Raw genomic sequence first — 20,700 nt, forward strand, 5'->3', positions numbered from 1 at the left:
AGGAAAAAGAAAAGGAAAAAGAAAAGGAAAAAGAAAAGGAAAAAGAAAAGGAAAAAGAAAAGGAAAAAGAAAAGGAAAAAGAAAAGGAAAAAGAAAAGGAAAAAGAAAAGGAAAAAGAAAAGGAAAAAGAAAAGGAAAAAGAAAAGGAAAAAGAAAAGGAAAAAGAAAAGGAAAAAGAAAAGGAAAAAGAAAAGGAAAAAGAAAAGGAAAAAGAAAAGGAAAAAGAAAAGGAAAAAGAAAAGGAAAAAGAAAAGGAAAAAGAAAAGGAAAAAGAAAAGGAAAAAGAAAAGGAAAAAGAAAAGGAAAAAGAAAAGGAAAAAGAAAAGGAAAAAGAAAAGGAAAAAGAAAAGGAAAAAGAAAAGGAAAAAGAAAAGGAAAAAGAAAAGGAAAAAGAAAAGGAAAAAGAAAAGGAAAAAGAAAAGGAAAAAGAAAAGGAAAAAGAAAAGGAAAAAGAAAAGGAAAAAGAAAAGGAAAAAGAAAAGGAAAAAGAAAAGGAAAAAGAAAAGGAAAAAGAAAAGGAAAAAGAAAAGGAAAAAGAAAAGGAAAAAGAAAAGGAAAAAGAAAAGGAAAAAGAAAAGGAAAAAGAAAAGGAAAAAGAAAAGGAAAAAGAAAAGGAAAAAGAAAAGGAAAAAGAAAAGGAAAAAGAAAAGGAAAAAGAAAAGGAAAAAGAAAAGGAAAAAGAAAAGGAAAAAGAAAAGGAAAAAGAAAAGGAAAAAGAAAAGGAAAAAGAAAAGGAAAAAGAAAAGGAAAAAGAAAAGGAAAAAGAAAAGGAAAAAGAAAAGGAAAAAGAAAAGGAAAAAGAAAAGGAAAAAGAAAAGGAAAAAGAAAAGGAAAAGAAAAGGAAAAAGAAAAGGAAAAAGAAAAGGAAAAAGAAAAGGAAAAAGAAAAGGAAAAAGAAAAGGAAAAAGAAAAGGAAAAAGAAAAGGAAAAAGAAAAGGAAAAAGAAAAGGAAAAAGAAAAGGAAAAAGAAAAGGAAAAAGAAAAGGAAAAAGAAAAGGAAAAAGAAAAGGAAAAAGAAAAGGAAAAAGAAAAGGAAAAAGAAAAGGAAAAAGAAAAGGAAAAAGAAAAGGAAAAAGAAAAGGAAAAAGAAAAGGAAAAAGAAAAGGAAAAAGAAAAGGAAAAAGAAAAGGAAAAAGAAAAGGAAAAAGAAAAGGAAAAAGAAAAGGAAAAAGAAAAGGAAAAAGAAAAGGAAAAAGAAAAGGAAAAAGAAAAGGAAAAAGAAAAGGAAAAAGAAAAGGAAAAAGAAAAGGAAAAAGAAAAGGAAAAAGAAAAGGAAAAAGAAAAGGAAAAAGAAAAGGAAAAAGAAAAGGAAAAAGAAAAGGAAAAAGAAAAGGAAAAAGAAAAGGAAAAAGAAAAGGAAAAAGAAAAGGGCCAACCAAAATCAGTAGCTAAAACGGATGGCACAAATATATAAAAAGTTTAAAGACTTTGGAAGTTACTTTGGAAATTAAGTATCACAGAACGAGGAAAACAGTCTTGTTTTAATTTCTGTTTTGTTTTGAATAATATATTATTACCTACTTCTTGACTATGCTGAAAAGAACACATTGTCTCCTGCTGCCATGCTAGGACAAATTAATCTATTAAAAAAATCTACATACATTTTTTCAATGTAAGGATACTTTTTGTATTTGGGCCAATACAATCAAGCTAAGTCTTGTGAGTGTGCACTACTTAAACCACTTATACATCCTATACTGGCTTAATTTGTAGACTGAAAAAAAAAAAGCACCTCAGTGAAAATGGCTCAGTTTACACTGACTATAAATAAAATTATTAAAGAAATGACAGAAATTACAGGGAACAGAGTATAAACCACAGAAACATTCCACAGTATCAACAGGTGCGTTACCAACACACTCTCTAGCTTGGAATCACACATTGTGTTGATCACAACACTTCAAAAAGAAGAGAGCAGAAATAGAGTATGGTCAAATAAAGGCCACAAGCTCTAAGGCCTAAGAAGTTTTCCAAGGAAAGGAGTCCCAAAGAAAAATAATTGGGTCACAAAGAATTACAGAAGCCTGAGTGGCATAAAAAAAACATGTGGCATTATATTAAACAAAAAGACACAAAAGTGTACTTCATCTGAAACCCAAATGATTGTATGTGATTACAAAGTAGCATACAATCTAAGTATAAAGACCAAACATATACACACTTTTAATTAAACCTAATGTGTAATACAACAGTAAACAGCAGTAGAAACTTAAGCCACGTGCACCTAGAACAAATTACTGTGTAATTTAACAACCTCATTGAAAGACATTCCAATGAGTGCACAAACACTAAAACAAAGTCTACAGATTGGGCATCCAACTTCACAGATGACAGAGATTCAGCTAAATCAACATTTCAACCAATCTGTAATGAAGAAAACCTCTAGAGGATCAAGTGGCAAAATCCTCCATCTAGTTTCTGATTTTTTGCCTTTATTAGGTAAATTCACACCAGTAAAACCTGCAAGGTTGGCCATACTGAGGTCATGGCTTACACGGACTTCCCCAAAAATTCCAAGATCTATTTGTCTTACTGCGATACATGTACACCTTGCATTTGTCCACTCAACAAAATGTTCTTTAAAATACCATCAACTGGAAATGTGTTCATTTTTCCAAAGCCCAAGCCAACACAAATAAAACCACTGAGAGAAAACAGGTGTGATTTGCCTAAGTTAAGGGAACAGAGCACAAAGAAGGCTACAGCATTGCAGGTCTGTGCCAAATTCTCGCACAAGAGCTCTTTCAACTGCATGCAAGCTTCAGTATATTTGACACAGAGATCTGAAAAACAGGTTCTTCCTCAAGATGCTCAACTCCATCATTAAAAAACACATTTCTTCTATCAGGAAGGGCTGTTGCTTTCTATCTATTATTATAGCTAAGCACCAACAACCATTTGCTGACTAGTCTGGGAACACAAACATGTTACATTTTAGAAGTCTAAAAAAGGGCGGGTTCAGTTGTGTTGAGGCTGATTTTCAAGTCACTCCCACCCGCCCAAAAAGCGGTCAACTCCTAACAGGTTAAGGCAGCGCAGTAAACCCTGCCGTAACTTGGCCTGCGTGCCTGGGCCACATTTGCCCCGTATGGAAGATACAAGGAGACCACGGCAGCAGGAGGCAGCTCTGAAGGGCAGCAGCTACATAACCGGCAGCGCGGCCACCTGCGCCCGACCTGCCACCCGGGCGGGAACCGGGCATGAGGGGAAGGCGGGGCGAGGCCTCGCACTCAGCCTCACCCGACTCCCGCGGATGGGAGGGGGGTACTTTTCCCCTCCCACTGCTCTTGACAGCCTCCCGCGCTCTCCTGTCCACCCGTGCGGGTTCGGGCACACCCTCCCGCCCGCAAACCCTGACGCGGCAGCAGGGCCCGGCGGGCGAAAGGATGAAGGAAAGCGCAGGGGGGTAAGGCGCGACGGGCGGCGTCTCGTAGCTCTGCCGCCGGCTCCCCTTCGCCAGTACCTTCATCGTAGTTATAGCCTCGGACGTTCCTGTGCCGGGACATGATGGCAGCGGCGGCCGCCTCGCTCGCCCGCGGTAGCGCTGGCACGGTGGACCTAGGGCGCCATCTTGGCTTCCAGCAGGCCTGGCGGAATCCCCGTGCGCAGGCGCGCCGGACACCCTTCCGTCGTCGCCGCGCTGCTGGGCATGCGCAGGGTTTCCCACCTCACACGGCCGCTTCCGGGTCGGCGCACCGCGAGGGGGCGGCTCTTCGACACGTCAGCGGTGTGCTGTGGTCTGATGCCGCCTGGCCCTGCCCGGGTGCGTCGGTGGCGTAGCTTGGTCTGCGGTCTCCCGCCGCTTCCGCAGAGGTGGAGCGAGAAGAGGCGGTGTGGCACCGCGCTATGGGACGTTGCTGTGTGCAGCCGTCTGTGGCATCGTGTTCAGCCTCGCGCAGGGTAGGGTAGGGTAGGGTAGGCCTGCGCCAGGCAGGGGTAACGCCTGTGCACTTCACCTGCCCTCTCACAGCGAAGCGGCCCCGTCCTCGCTGTGCCGCAGCAGCCGACATTGATAGTGCCAGTATCGGAACGCTCCAGTACCGATTGTGCCGTGACTCTGATCCTACAGCCAGGCGCTGTCTTTGCATTTGAAGTGTAACCCTGTTGCTGCATCATCGCTCGCCCCTCGCACACTCAAGATGCGACAAGCTACAGCAAGCTTATGTGCACAAATGTACGCAAGTGTGTTTAGGATTGTTCAAAGCACTTACATCGTTGAGGACCACATAGCATTTGGGGTTGGCCTGAATTCAGTGAAGGGTATTGTCATTTAAACATTCGATTTTCCAGAATTGAACATTGGAGTTTCCAGAATTTGTGTACTACCACAGGAGCAGAGTGCAAAAGGCTTTTCAATAAGAACTGCAAGGGTTTTTTTCAGTTCTGTATCTGAAACAGCTCAAGCTGACCTGGCTTGTTGGTGACCAGTAACTGTTAGAATTCAGTGAAACACTAGGGGTCAGAATTAAATGAGCTTGGAGTAGGTAAATACAAACTGTAGTAATTAGCATTGCTGTTGGCAGTGTTAAGCAGCGAATTGACACATTAGGTGCTGTGGAGGTTGTGATTTGACTTCATTGGCAAGTTACTGTAGATGCCATCTGAAAAAAAAAGTTTCAGCCTCCAAGTGCTGTTGTAGTGCTAAAGGACAGGGAATCAGAGAATGCACCTACAGCTACTCTTGCTGGGTCAGAGAGGGAAGGGCAAGTAAAGACTTCAGTAGCAGAGGGGAGATGGGAAAGACACCCCAGTTCACAGGTCCTACCAGTGCTCTCTGCTGAACACCATCTCTGACAGACTCAGCTCTTGCTGCTTCTGTATCTCCAGCCCTGTGCTCCCTGGATAACCTGCATTCGTCTACACGTTCAGGAACTGCTAGGCAGACAGTCACATTAGTCTTTCTCAGTTATCTCCATCCTTAAGACCTGTAATACTTTGTTTAAAACCTCATAAATCCAGGCTCATCCATCCACCTTCATGCCACATGTGTTGTCTGATAGCCCACCATAGCAACATATCACTACAAGCACACATAACCCTGGTTTTATAACTACCATGTAACTATTGTCTCATCCTGGCCCACAGGCCAAAACTGTCTCTCTTCACAACTCCATGTCCTGCCCAGTCACCAATGGATGCAGGGTGTGTTAGACATAAGCCAAAGCTTGTGTTCATATACAAACTGTATGCAAATGTGCAGATTGTTTCTTTTTGTTATTTGCATATTTTTAATTTGCACAGCTGCACAAACTTTGGATATCTTTAATATCTTTCATATGGTGCTAAGATTAAAATGAGAGTTGAAATTTGAAAGAGTTCTAATTAATGCTGGTGTCCCGTTGACCTTTAGTGACCAAAATGCTCTCTACAGCAGAAGTTTGACAGAAGTTGTGTTGATCCTTATCTGTCCCAGTATCTTGAGGTAGGATAAAGATACAAAAGTGAAAACGTGCTATCAACATTATGATTTAACATTACACAGCCAGAGCGACAACCTGATTCCAGTATGTGCTAACTGAGACTGGTCAAGAAACTTAAGAAATTGTATCACTACAACCCTCACAGTGTCCTGCCAGTATGTGTCCAGCAGCTTTACTTTGAAAATTATGCTTTTCAGCCCCAAAACTACCCAAATTCCATTTTAAAAACTGTAAAAACTCCAGAAAATCTTAATCATGTAAATTTAGTATTTTTTTCTTTCAAGTGACATTTCTCATTTCACATCTGACCATCCCATTTCAAAGATGCTTCTTTTATCCCTCCTATTCATTCTTTTTGCACAAGTCACCAGCTGCTTATCAACTAATTTTTTCATGTTTGAATTTTATGTTCACTTTTATTGTTCGCACTCTTGATTTTCAGTGACTGTGGTCGACCCACAACTCACTTGCTTGAGTCAACTGTAACATTGATTTTAAGATTTTAAAAATGGTATTTAAAAGAACATAGTAAATAGTAGCTGTGAAAAATACAAAGATGAGCAAAGCCTGGTGTAAAAGATGATTCACTCTGTAGTTTTTCTGTGGCATTAACAGTGAACTTGGAAGGCTGCTGTTTTTCTTCATTGGGTCAATGGCTGGACCTGGTGATCTTGGAAGTCTTTTCCAACCAAAACAATTCTATTATTCTATTCTGTGCCTTGAGAGAAAATACCTCAAAAGCAACATATGTGATTATTTCATGTTACAGCAGTATCTTCAAAGAGTTGTAAATACACTGTGTTCATTCATTGCCTTTCTTTAGCTCTGAGACCTATGCAAATGTCTTTGGGAAAGGTGTTCAAGAAATAATGTACTGTAGTGCTCAAGCCCGAGCTATACCTCAGTTTGTTCTATTTTAAGTGAATGCACAGTTCATGGAAGGTATTTATCTGACAGAAAAGCAGGCTATAACTAAACTTAATTCCTTTAACAGCCATTAAAGTACCATTATAGAAGCTCGTCAGTCTGGCTCCAGCAACTCTGACCAAGGGGTGACTAACCAGGTCACTTCTGGTAAACATGAGCTTTCATTTCCTTCCTACCCACTGAGATTTTATATTACTTTAAGACATATGCATTAAAAAGTGAAGTAAGATCCCCAGTCTGAATCCAGGTGGCAGCATTACTGGTAATCCTGTTTTTATCAGCAATCTCCTCGGCACAACTAGGCCCAGCACTAATTTTATTTTTCTCTCTTTGCAACAGTAATAATTAAGAAAATATTTTATAATTTCTCTTGGTTAAACTGAAAGTTTTAAAAATTATGTTATTTCTATAAAAAGACGCACTGTTGTCCGTCTTTTTAGTCATTTTAAATTTCTTAATTAAAAAAAGCAACATTCTGTCTATTTCAGTATTGTTTCCTTTTAAACTAAAGTTAAGCAAGACTTGATCCGGGAGAAAAACAGCATAATTCCCAATGTTGTACCACACTATGCCATGTGGATGTTAAATTTTATAATACAGGTATTACCAATGTCACTAAGCACTTTTCTAGCTGATAAATGATCTGACTAGATCAAAAGAACTGCAGCAAATAAATATGTCTCTGTTTTTGTTTAAAACGACACCATCTAGATCAGAAGCTGATTTAGGAGTCAGAAAGCAATGAGTATTAATAAGTAATCATTTTCTACATATGGCAAATAGCAAGTGTCTCAATTTTTCCACAGTATGAATGAGCTTATTAAAGATATTTGTTATTTCTCTGTGAATGGAGCAGTCTGCAGAACAAGTTTTGCAGTGAGTAAGTGATTTATGTTAGTCAAGACCTTATACAATTTCCATGGGATCTAGTGAAGTTACATGGCAACTGATGGCAAATGGTAATGTAATGGCAACTTAAGCTGGAAAAGTTACCTGTTTGGATGGTTTAACATAGAATCACAGAATAATTTTAGTTGGAAAATAATATTATTGAGTCCAACCATAAACCTAGCACTGCCAAGTCCACATTTTTGATCCTCACAATCATTTAAACTTCCTGTTAAAGAAAAAATATTTTAATGACTTTAGTTACATCTATAGTTCCTGAGATGCTCTGTGCTCAATCACAAATTCCCATGTCCTCCTGCTCTCTGCTTCTCATCCACAGTGACTCAACCATCCACCCAGAAAGGGAAGTTCAGACTGCAAGAACTGCCCTGAACTGTGCAACTGCAAGAGCAGGCATTCAAATTCAAGAGCATGGTAGTTATAGCCACACTGTGAAGCACCACTGAAAATCCCTGATCGATTGCTTTTACTACTGAATGCAAATAGAAAAATAAAGCATGATTACAACAGAGTGGAATTCACTTGTAGTTGGTCTATGAAGTATAGTGTTGATACATTGATAAATTATGAGAATCATCAGGGACCTGGGAAATTTTTCACATGAAGACAGATTAAAAGGGTTAGTAATTTGTCTTACAAGAGGATATGTATAAATTGATACATGATCTAAACATACACTAGGAAATGGCTCAAAAATAGTCTTTTTTTTCCCCTCATTGCAAAGGAAGAAAATCCCTGAGATTGAAAAAAGGCAAATTTTAAACTAATAGAAGTAAACAATTTTCATTCTGCATAGAATTAGACTGTAAAATTTACTGCTGGAGGAAATGATCATTGCCCAAAACTTATCAGGATTCAGTTTAGATACTAGTGTAATTACAAGAATACATAAATATAATTACAGTAAACATTTAAAATCTATATAGATTTTTCAAGATATGGAAATTTTTATGTCAGTAATTCATTCTACTTTTGCTATTGGCAACTGACAAGATAAATTAGTGGGAGCTATAGACCTAAGGAAGAGACAAAACGGAAGGCTGTCATTATGATGGTTGAATATGATGCAGATGTTTGCACTAAAGCATATTATCATGGCTCACATATATATGTGGTGGCAGCATACTGTTGTATCTGATTGTACACCTCAATTTAGCAAGCACTTTAAAATGTTTGTCATGGATCCCATCTACAACCATAAACTGTCTTTACGAATATGTCTGTGGTGAGGTATGTTTATTGAGCATAGGGATGCAGTCATACTTCCAGTAACATCAGTGGGATGTTGCCACAGTATCTATTGCCACAGTAGAAAAAAGAAAAAAGAATAAAAGAACTTAGATTCTGGAGAATATCTTTTAAGAAGTGTTACACAAGTGGCTACAAGTGCAGGGCAAATACAGTTTGAAAAGCCCTTCGCTTTTCTGGATAAAGTAATTCATGATACAAATCTGACCAAGACATTCCACTGTTGGTCTCTTCATACAGACCTTAAATGAAAAACAAATGCTGACACATGTATGCTTGTGGGAGACATAATTATACGTTTTTTGGGGGGTGGGGGGAAGGAAGCTTGTTAAACTCTTAAGGATTGTCTTAGAATTACTCTGATCATTTTTGGGACCTACCTTTGGCAAACCCAAATATATAAGCTGGACAATATGTTGTCCAGAAAACTCCATAATCAAGTCTTGGAGACTAGTTATTTTCCCTTTTTGGTTACTTACCTAAAAATCCCTACAACCTGCCTAGATGGGGACTGGGCATAATTGCCTAAGATATGGAAAATGCAGCAAAAACTTCCAGCAGGAGAATAAGTTCAGACTTCCAAAAGACATCCATAAGAATTACCATTTGATATTCAAATGGTAACTGAGACTGTGGCAAACTCAGTGATTATCTATCTACTGTATTTGAAGTGCAGGCACACACATGGGGGCTGGGCAAGTGGTGACATATCCTGAAAGAGATCTCAGATGCATGTTGTCCAGTAGGCTCACTTCAAGTACAATCTTACTGGTAGTGTGCACAGTCTGCTGCTCTCCATACCATGCATCCACATTGCAAGGCTGTGCCACCATCTGAGGTCTATAGGCAGCCTGAGACTGTGATGCAGAAAGGTCAAGCAACAGGCATCCTAATGGTAGGGGTGGGATGGCCTCTGAGTCGGGAAAACCTTCCCTACTCACCTCTCCTGGATACCTGCTACCTGTGATTCACATTCACATTCCATGTGAGACTCAGAACTGAATTGGGATGTCAGGCTGAAAAGAGATATATGGTGTTATTAAGCATGACAAGGAGCATCATTAGATAAATAAGAAATGTGGCTTCATTCAGACTGATACTATACTTTGGTTCTTGACTAAAATATTCATTTTCTTCCACTAAAAATTTCACTTTAAAGGGAAAATTCTATTGTGGCCTTCTAGTATCTTAAGGGGGCCTACAAGAAAGCTGGGGAGGGACTTTTTAGGGTGTCAGGTAGTGATAGAACTAGGGGGAGTGGAACAAAAATAGAAATGGGTAGATTCAGATTGGATGTTAGTAAGAAATTCTTCCCCATGAGGGTGGTGAGACACTGGAACAGGTTGCCCAGGGAGGTGGCAGAAGCCCCATCCCTGGAGGTTTTTAAGGCCAGGCTGGATGTGGCTATGAGCAACCTGTTCTAGTGTGAGGTGTCCCTGCCCATGGCAGGGGGTTTGGAACTAGATGATCCTTGAGGTCTCTTCCAACCCTAACAATTCTATGATTCTATGATAAGTCTCTCTTCGTCTCTCAGTCAGTTGTCATGTACTGCAGACTGATGAATCCCGTAGCAGGTATTGCTAATTCATCCTGCAGTCACAGAAAATAATGCACTTCAGATGTTCTTTTATTTTGCTTTTCTTGCTTTGTCATCTGGTTATATTTTCTGTATCCTAGAGTCAAATGTAGTTCTGAAGCATAAAGCAGTGACATTAGCAGGGAATGGAAACTTGGCCTAATCTTGCACAATATTGTTTTAGTTCTGTTCTGTTTACTTTATCTGATAAGCAGAAACTACTTAATAAGATGCTTATTTACTATCTAGTTTGCTTCACATGTTTAAAATATAAAATTCTATCACTCAGTATTAGCACAAATGTCCTATCTGCCATGAGCTAATCTTGTATGGCAGATGCACTGTCTTGAATTTATACATCTACTTGAAAACCAATCTGATAAAATGTTATGCCTGCAAAGTGATGATTCACTTATATCAATGTACTTGTCACTCAGACCTATAAAAAATACATATAATACCACAGAGTTGGGTGGGTGCTGAAAATATGCAAGACCTTGATAATAGGAAAACATTAGCCACAAAGTGTAAAGGAGAAACACCAATTAAAAAAAAAAAAAAAAAAGGCACAAAAAAACACATTACCAGCTCAAAGTTCCTTAGTCTGTACACTGTATGTTACAAAAAGGATCATGTAAGCTTTTGGTCTTAGGCTGCTTGAGCAGCTACCTCCTGGGTGATGGCAGGATTTCAGTTTAACGAGAGATATCTTACTCATCTCTCTAATTTTCATATCTGCACTCTTTATAAAAACAAGCATGGCTTAGGCCACGTGAATCAATGTTTTAATATTGGTGTCAAAAGCTTAACTGGTCTATTTAAATATTATATTACCTCCAAAGTATCCCCTTCTAAAAATATTATTGTCTCACTTTCTAAGCTGTCTCCGATGACAGTTTAACTACATAAAATTTTGCTTAATATACTTAAAATTATAATTGTTTTATGCAGTTTTGTTGCTGATTGAAGGTATAATGAAGTCCACATATTTTTTTATGTTTGTATCCATGCAATGAATTCCCTGAAAGACACAACAGTGTTGCAGCGTAAGCCAAATTCAGTCACTGTTACAGTAATTTTTGCCAAATCGTGCTTGGAGACCATGGCAAGACATGGTACTTTCTGTCCCTCTGCTATAGATAAAATAATTTTTCACAAGATTTTACCCTGAATCATGCTGCACCAATCATTCCTGCAGACAGCCTCTGAAGAGGCAAACGCATCTCACTTACAATAGCAACTACATCATCTTATATGGTGCAGTTTTCTGTAGCAACAAAGTCTCTCACTCATGGAACTCAGAATTAAGTTCATCTTCCTTTCTACACTAGTAATCAGAATTTTTTTCACAGAGTTCTGTAGAATCGAGGCTTGTAGGAAACCAATTTTCATACATTCCTTCAGTCTGAATTTTAATTCAGTGGTAAGATACAAGAGGGACTTAAATGACTGGGCCCTCAAATGGAAAAACGTCTAAAATAGAACTGGTCCATGTTCTGCATGTACGTTCGATGGATGGACCATTCAGTGGATAGAAAACTGGCTTGATGGCCACACCCAAGGAGTGGCTGTCAATGGGTCCATGTCCAAGTGGAGGCCAATGACAAGTGGAGTCCCTCAAGGATCAGTACTGGGACCAGTGTTGTTTAATAGCTTTGTCAGTGACGTGGACAGTGGCATTGAGTGCACCCTCAGCAAGTTTGCTGATGACACCAAGCTGTGTGGTGCAGCAGACACACTGGATCCATCCAGAGTGACCTTGACAGTCTGGACAGGTGGGCCCAAGCCAACCTCATGAAGTTCAACAAGACCAAGTGCAAGGTCCTGCATCTGGGTCAGGACAATCCCAAGTGCCAATAGAGGCTGGGCAGTGACTGGCTTGAGAGCATCCCTGAAGAAAAGGACTTCAGGGTGCTGGTAGATGAGAAGCTCAACATGAGCCACCAGTGTGCACTTGCAGCCCTGAAAGCAAATTGTATCCTGGGTTGCATCAAGAGAAGTATAGCCAGAAGGTCAAGGGAGGTGATTCTCCCCCTCTACTCCACTCAGGTGAAATCCCACCTGGAGTACTATGTCCAGTTCTGGAGCCCCTATTACAACAAAGATATGGATATGCTGGAGCATGTCCAGAGAAGGGCCACAAGGATGATCAGAGGGAAGGAGCACCTCTCCTATGGAGACAGACTGAGAGAGTTGGGGCTGTTCAGTCTGTAGAGGAGAAGGCTCTGAGGAGCCCTTATTGTGGCCTTCCAGTATCTTAAGAGGGCCTAGAGGAAAGGGGAGGGAGTTTTTAAGATGTTGGGCAGTGATAGGACTAGGGGGAATGGAGCAAAACTAGAAATGGGTAGATTCAGATTGGATGTTAGGAAGAAGTTCTTCACAATGAGGGTGGTGAGACACTAGAACAGTTTGCCCATGGAGGTGGCAGAAGCTCCATCCCTGGAATTTTTTAAGGCCAGGCTGGATGTGGCTCTGAGCAGCCTGATCTAGTGTGTGGTGTTCCTGTCTATGGCAGGATCCTTGAGCTCCCTTCCAACCCTGACAATTCTATGATTATCCATAGTATGGACCTAATGATGGTGTCACAGAGATATAGAGATAGCTCTGGTTACTGCTGTGAAAGGCAGTTGAGGGACAATAGAAACAGTGTGGAAGAATCTGGGTTTCACCCTTCCACTGATTGTGAAACATCTTGTTTTATTTGGTGGAAACTATTCCTGGAGTATTTAGTAGAAATAGTGACAGTCTATCCAAATTAGTTGAGTTGATGGTAGGATATTCAGGAGTTAACAAAATTACTTCTATCCAGTATTTAATAATTGATACTCAGCAGTATTAAGAGTGGATTAATTAAGTCAGTGTGATTTATTTGGTAAAGCATGTAAAAGTGGCTTCAATAAAATTTAATCAGGAATGAATTTAACCCAATAGCAATAAATTTTACTACACACTTGCCATTCAGAAACCTTTTCCTAGCAGAACACTAGATAGATGCTTTCATGATTAGATAGGTCCTTTGATGGACCTCATAAATTTGAGGTCATAATTTACAGCTATGGTGCAATGCCAGCACTCTGTATTGGTTGCTTAGCAAAGTTAAAAGAAAGTTTACAATGACTGGAAATGTTACAAGCAGGATCAGTAAGTGAATTATTTGCAATAGAACGAAAATATATTTCTACTTCATTTCCATTCAGCTGTGCTCATGTGGAAATCCACATTTCATTATCAATGAAGTCTACAGCACAATTCTACAAATACTCTGCAACTAAAAAGATGATTGAATGGAACATCTTCCTTATGAGGAAAGGCTGAGGGGCTTGGGTCTCTTTAGCTTGGAGAAGAGGAGACTGAGGGATGACCTCATTAATGTTCATAAATATGTGAAGGGCAGGTGTCAGGAGGATGGAGCCAGGCTCATCTCAATGAGGTCTAATGACAGGACAAAGGGCAACAGGTGCAAGCTGGAGCAGAGGAGGTTCCCTGTAAACATAAGGAAAAGCTTTTTCACTGTGAGGGTGACAGAGCACTGGAATAGGCTGCCCAAAGAGCTTGTGGCGTGTCCTTCACTGGAGACATTCAAAACCCACCTGGATGTGTTCCTATGTGACCTGCTCTAGATGGTCCTGCTCTAGCAAAAGAGTTGGACTAGATGATCCTTTGAGGTCCCTTCCAACCCCTAACACTCTGTGATTCTGTGAAAAGACTCTCTTAATCTTTTTACAGAAATTCATCTGGGGGTTTGTCCAAACCCCATGAAGGTCAATAGAGATAATTGCATTTGCTTTCATGAACCACACTAACAAAACATATAAAGGAGAGGATTTTGGTAGAAAAAAACCTGCAGAATCAAGTTCCAGTGGAGCAAATTATTTGAGAAAGACACTGTATTGCTGCTAGAGGAACCATGAGCTGAGCAACAAAAGATAATAGGTATAGAGCATTTCTTATCTGTGTTCTCAGGCAGTGAGAAAATGTCAGTGGATGTTATCTGTGAAAACACAAGATTGGGTTAAAAAAAAAAAAAAAAAAAAGAAAAAGTGGAGAAGGCAAAGAACCAAGGCTGCTCCTTGCTGAGCCTGAGAAAGTGGGAGAGGAGCACTGGAATCAGCCAGTTCTGAGACATTATTTGACCAAAAGAAAAGACATCAAGTGAGTCCTGCTAAGGACTAAGGGACTCAGATCCATTGACTCCTGGTTGTAGGGGCCCTTGAGGATAGTTTTATTCAGGGGAAATAACCTTCTGTTGTGCTGCTTGGTAAAGTTTGCATTTCAGATAATAAACTGTGCCTGAAGGAAAGGCCTTAACGAGGCTTGGGCGCGGTACTGGATTCTTTTCCCTGGCTGGTGAGGGAGCCTGCCAGTTTACAAAAATATAGGGGCTCAGCAAATACTGACTGCTTGTAGGAGATTTCCTTCACCTTGGAATAAAGGCATGATGCTTTCCAGTATTTTAAATCAGATTTGACACATTGACTTTGAGTGCATATCAAGAAAAACTATCACCTCTCAGAAAGGAGAGGAAAAAGAATGTTTGTGATCCACTGATTTGATTAAAAAAACCCAAACACCAACAAAAACCAACCAACCAAACAAGAAAATACTTTCTTGTTGAAAAGCAACTATTCCTTAGCCTGAAAAAAAATGAAAAAATATTCTTGTCTCAGGTCATAAACTCTTTGGAACAAAAGGATCATTTTTATTTTGACTATATTTTTACCAACCAAGTACAGCATTGTTCTTTTGCAGGACTGGCACACAAAAATAATAGCAGTTAAACACTGATATTTTAAAAATGGATATAAATTAAATATACATTTATGACCAACCAAAAGACTGTAACGTATTGAAAGTCTATTTATAATCTTATAGAAGTTTAGCATTTGTACAATCATGTGACTTCTGTAGGCTCCTGAAATGAATTAGCATTGTTCAACTGAGAATTCATGAATCTGCAGACACTTTTAATGTGGCTGCACATTAAAATTCACAGCATTTAAAATTTTCACTTCACAACTTGGATGCAACTACCAGGTCATTTTAAAGAAAATTATGTTCAAGCATAGACCCAGAGGAACTGATTTCTCTGTCTTTTACATCATGTACTTATTTTGAGAAGAATCCCAAGCTATGTGTGAAATAGTGGGAAACTGTGTAACTTAAAAATGTAAGTTAAAGAAACCTTAATTAGTCCTGCTCGTTCCAAGCTTCCAAGGCACAAAATAAGCTCTTGGAATCTTTCCCTCAATTCAAGAAGGACAGGGAACTGCTTGAAAGAGTCCAGTGAAGAGCCACAAAGATGATGAAGGGAGTGGAACATCTTCCTTGCAAGGAGAGACTGAGTGAGCCTGGAGAAGAGGAGACTAAGGGGTGACCTCATTAATGTTTATATTGATATAAGGGGTGAGTGCCAAGAGGATGGAGCCAGGATCTACTTGGTGATGCCCAATGACAGGACAAGGGGCAGTGGGTAGAAGCTGAGGCATAGGAATTTCCATGGACACATGAGGAAAATTTTTTTCCCTGTGAGGGTGACAGAACACTGGAACAGGCTGCCCAGGGGAGTGTGAAATCTTGCTCTCTGGAGGTATTCAAGACCCACCTTGATGAGTTCCTGTGTGACCTGGTATAGGTGATCCTGCTCTGGCAGAAGGGTTGGACTAGATGATCTTGTGAGGTCCCTTCCAGCCCCTAACATTCTGTGATTCTGTAATTCTGTGATCTTTTGAGGATTTTTTTTTCTATTGAAAATAACCAGGGGAATATCAGACAAATGAGAATGGAGCCATAAGATGAACAAAGGAAAACAAGAATTGAAGGAAGTCAAAATGGTTGCGTATTTTTCCTTCAGTAAGAGCAAAATCCGTTAAACTAGGTCTACATTCAGTTTTTAGCCAAATAGATTGCTAGACTTTATGCTATCCTGTCTCTCTGATTGGAAGCTGAATTTTGTTTCTTATAGTGCTTTGCTGTATATATATGAAAGAAGCAAAAAACCAAAGCGCAGTATAGTTTAAATGTGATCTCTTTGCATGGACAGTTTTGAGGAGAAAGTCACAATGTTTTAACTGGTGAATGGTTTGATGCAATAACTTTTATTCCAAGAGAATGCTAAAGCAAACAATCTGTCCAAGTTATAAGCAATGTGATTATTTACAGTCCGAGCCTAATATAGAGCTAACATGCTTCACCTGGTGAACAGTAAATACTTTGTGAGGGTAAGAAAGTGAAAAAGTGCTGTTTGCAAGCACTGCCGCACTGTACAGCATTTGCTGAGAATGGCATTGCAACATCCCCACGTCCCCACAGGATGTGTATTCTTGTTATTTCAAGGTCTCTTCCAAATGTCTTTGATATTAAGATTCACATAAAATTCAATGGATTTCTGTCCATAGCTTGTCATATAAAATACTGGCTCAATACAGAGTTTATATTTGGAGAGGTGAAATAAGACCTTCCTATTCCCACAGCTTGAATAAGCACTTTCACTCTGTTTAAGATCATTCCAAAAATAACAGGAAGCATGCAGGTAATAGGTACTATCTAGCCTAACATTATAATTGCAGCCCCAGGGAAGGAGGGAATAATAGATTCCTCTATATCCATTTTCCCCATGACTGAATCTTCAAGGAAAAGAGACATTTGTAATAATAAATATTTCAGATCCTTAAACAGTCACTTTTTAAAAGCCAGCTGATTAAATCATTATTTTAAAATCAATAATTTCTACAAGTACTATGGAGTACGTACATAGCTGCTTATTATTTACTGTTTCTTTTCTTAACTTGAGGGATACATGTCTAATGGAAAATAAAAGTGCAGAGAGTTGTATAACCACAGCTCAGTGGATGAGTGGAGAAAAGTAATCCATGTGCCTCATAATGTAGATCTCAATTGTCAGAGTGTGCAATTATTAGCTCATGATTAGTATTTATTAGGCTTTCTGCTGGTAGGAGTTAGAAGTCCTCTGCAGGGACTGGGAAGGAATCAGTAGCAAGGGAAGCTGATCTTCCTGTGCTCATTCTGGGGAACATGTACATAGAATCATAGAGTCATAGAATCATAGAATCAACCAGGTTGGAAGAGACCTCCAAGATCATCCAGTCCAACCTATCACCCAGCCCTATCCAATCAACTTAGACCATGGCACCAAGTGCCTCATCCAGGCTTTTCTTGAACATCTCTAGGGACAGCAACTCCACCATCTTCCATCCATCCAACCATCCATCCATTCAACCATCCGTCTATCCTCTGTGTTATAACCAGCTATAGGTACACTCCCAAATTTTGCGGTGCAGTCATTACTTAGGACAGTTCGTTCTCATAAAAGGTTATTATTAGCCATATGCAAGAATTGCGGTTTTTCATTGTTTGATTCATGGAAGTGAGAATTCACCTAACATTTCTCAAAAAGTGTCCCCATTCATTAGTGTAAATGTCTTCTATTGAGCACCGAGTGGGTGGTTATGGAATTTGAGTGTGATGATTCCTGGGGGATTTGTACACCATCAACAATAAATGCTCTGTGCTCACCAAATACATGTCCTGTAAATGATCAGAGAATATGTTTCAGCCCTTACCTTATACTATCTTGCTAAACTTGTCTGTGCTGACAAAACTTGTTTTTGTTCTTCCCTGTGGGCCTCCCACTAAGAAACAAAAATGATGATTTCAGTATTTCCATCTCTGCTCTCACAACCCACCCGATTCTGGAAAATCAAAATCACTCTCCTCAAAAAAAATCACAAAGTGAAACAGTGATCTTTACAAAAGCAAGAAAATATTTACAAAAAGATGAATGAAACCTCTGATCTGTGTGCAAATCCAAAAAGTAGTCTATCAAGAATGATACATGTGATTTATTTAAATGGAAATATTGCACTTCATTATGCTTCATTCAACAGCCAGTGAACATTATGAGGCTCTTCCTGTAACACCAGTGAGAACTGGAAGACAATACTTTATGTTCATTTATGACCCACACACAGGTTCCTGCTTTCTACTTAACTGCCACATTCAATAATAATGGGACTAGCTTTAAACTTGAGGCAGCTATAACCTTCACTTGAATTAAACTTACCTGTACATGTTTTTTCTGCAAGTTTATTGTTCCATTCTGACAAACTTTCTGTCTTGTTCAGGAATACTGATCATTTCAGTAGATTGCCAGTCAAGAAGAGACTAATGCTGTCACATAATCCATCTTCCTACTCTCTGAATCAGTTCTTATTTGGATTGATGTATGACTTTTAGATGTATTGTTTTATCCTGACCTCATGAGTAAATGCTTCAAAGCCAGGTTGAGGCCTGCATCCAAGAAGCCTGACCACTCTGCCTTTCCACAACAGGTCTTTTGGACTACACTTGTACTTAGAAGTAAAATAGACTGGAAACTGTGCTTTGGCCCAGAACACACATGATGTAGCTTGAATCCAGGTCCAAAAATCCCCCCCACTCCATCCCAGATTCATTTTATCCAGACGTCCTATTGGGAAAGATTCACATAAGGTGCTGTCCCCTTAGAAGCACCCACTCATTTTCCAGGGTAGTAGTGCTAGTTGACAAGAGCCAAAGTTATGCTTGGAAGCATGCTGAAACTAGAAAAGTATCAGCAACTGCAGAAGGATGCATAAGTATTAGCTCTGACACTGTTTTATTTGAAAGTGTAAGGAAAGCTTAGTGACCTCTATCTAAGCTTGCAGTCATTCTCTTAGGTTTCTCCTGCAGCTTGCTTCTCTGTCATTTATGTAACTCTCCGTGCACATACTCTCTTCGCTCCTCCCTTCTTGTCTTGACTGCTGTGTATCCAAAACTTATCTAGTACGACCTACCACAGTCTGGGGGCCTCAGGATCTCCAAGATGTGTGCTCTTACAGTTTCATCCTGCATCCCAGTTCTTGTGTATTTTGTTTCCTGGGGAGGGGGGGGAATCTGCATTAGGTAGCTATCCTTAAAAGCAGGCTAACAGCTAACAGAGCTGACTGTATATGCTGAGGAAATGGAGTGAGAGAAGGTTGGTTTTATTCCAAATGAAAATAATGTGTGAGGAAACAGGCACAGCTTTGGTGCATATGGTCCTGGGATCCTGGTAAATGTAATAACATGACAAAGCAGCATTTTGAGAACTGAAAATCCTGGGGTTTGGGGGGAAGATTAACGATTCTGAAGGAGACAAAATGGTCACAACTCTGTGTGGCTGTCTTCAGAAGCTGTCCTAAAACTCAGCCTTATTTCTGGCCTGCAAAGGGGGGGAGAAAAAAAATTACTATGTAAATGATGTTTAACTATGAATTTGAATACACAATTAATTTTTATGGGATTGATTTTTCTCCACAGGTTCAGGTGGACAGAGGGGACATTGTTCTTATTCATCTGAGGGGGATAATAAAAAGTATTTGAAATTTGTATTTAGTCATCCTAGCATCTTTTGGGTTTTGTCAGTATTTGTCATGGTTTGGGCATCTTGTTTGGCAGCACCTTCCTTCAAAAAGTGTCATATCCTCTGGTAAATAGTAATGATGGGAAAAGAAGCAACCCTTCAAGCTGAAGTACTTGAACATTGAGAGACAACTGCTGATACCATTCTAGTTTTACCTAGCAGTTTGTTTAGGAAGTAGGGAGTTCTTGACTGTTGTTGCCTGGTTGTGATTCTATCGAGATGGTGATGAATTTTCTTCTCAAGTAGTCAGATGTCACTTCCTTCTTCACTCAATATGTCTGAAGGCAGGGAATAAGATCTTAGGAAAGAAGATGTTTACAGTACTTGAATGAGGTGCAACTCCAAGCAGAACAGACCTTGTGTGGATACAGCTGCTATTGGGATCCCCAGGTAGGATATGAATGTTGTACAAATTTTTAGGGCTGTATTTTTTTGAAAACAGATAAGTAGAGGGATTCATGACATCTAAGCTATAGCTAAGGCCTCAGATTACCTTAAGGGAGATGATTGATTACAGTGTTTAAAATGTGTTCCTTTTTGCTAGCTTGTAACCAACTTCTTTAAAGGCAGATAACTTTAAGGTCCTGTACTGGACCCTTGACACAAAGTCAGACATGATTCACATTACTTCAAACATAAGAGCAGGTGGCATCACGATAGCGTTGGTTGTCACCCTCTGCAAGATGTGTCTTTCTTAAAACCACAGTCTGCCTTTGTGGTTGTTGTTTTAGAAGAAGCCCTTCAGCTGGTATTATCACATGATGACACAAAGTGTGGGAAATGAGACAGTCAACAGGTGCTATGAGATCTTGAATACTAGAAGTGAAGAAAAAAAAAAAAAAGAAAGAAAAGACAGATTAAAGTTTGGCCAAGGACACACAAAAGCACCAAAAGTTTTGAAACTTATTGTCAAGTTAAAAAGAACTCAAACCAAGAGAATTACAGGTCCAGCTGGCTAGACCAGAGGAAACACTATGTGAGAAGAATGCATTTATAGCCCAGTCTCCATGCAGTTATAAGATTTCCCTAGTTTATTACATCAGACTTTCTTTAGGAGTAAGTAGAAAAACACTTTATTTGCTGTTCTTTATTTGGAAAGTTTTGCTTACAACAGTAAAACCATGCAACACTTTGTTGTTTTAGTCACTGCTTTTTCAGTGAAAACTTAGTTTCAGGATATG

General features: G+C 39.4%; 1 protein-coding gene across 2 annotated transcripts in view; it reads right to left on the reverse strand.

The window, feature by feature from the left end:
• Window positions 1-3,506, reverse strand: part of HBS1L (HBS1 like translational GTPase) — a 59,085-nt gene extending 55,579 nt beyond the window's left edge. For both annotated transcript variants that reach the window (XM_054399242.1, XM_054399241.1), the window contains exon 1: window positions 3,464-3,506. In XM_054399242.1, the coding sequence (XP_054255217.1) occupies window positions 3,464-3,506 (43 nt within the window). The remainder of the gene's footprint in view (window positions 1-3,463) is intronic.
• Window positions 3,507-20,700: the final 17,194 nt, after the last annotated feature.

Source organism: Indicator indicator, chromosome 2, assembly GCF_027791375.1.
Source record: "Indicator indicator isolate 239-I01 chromosome 2, UM_Iind_1.1, whole genome shotgun sequence".
Lineage (NCBI taxonomy): Eukaryota > Metazoa > Chordata > Aves > Piciformes > Indicatoridae > Indicator > Indicator indicator.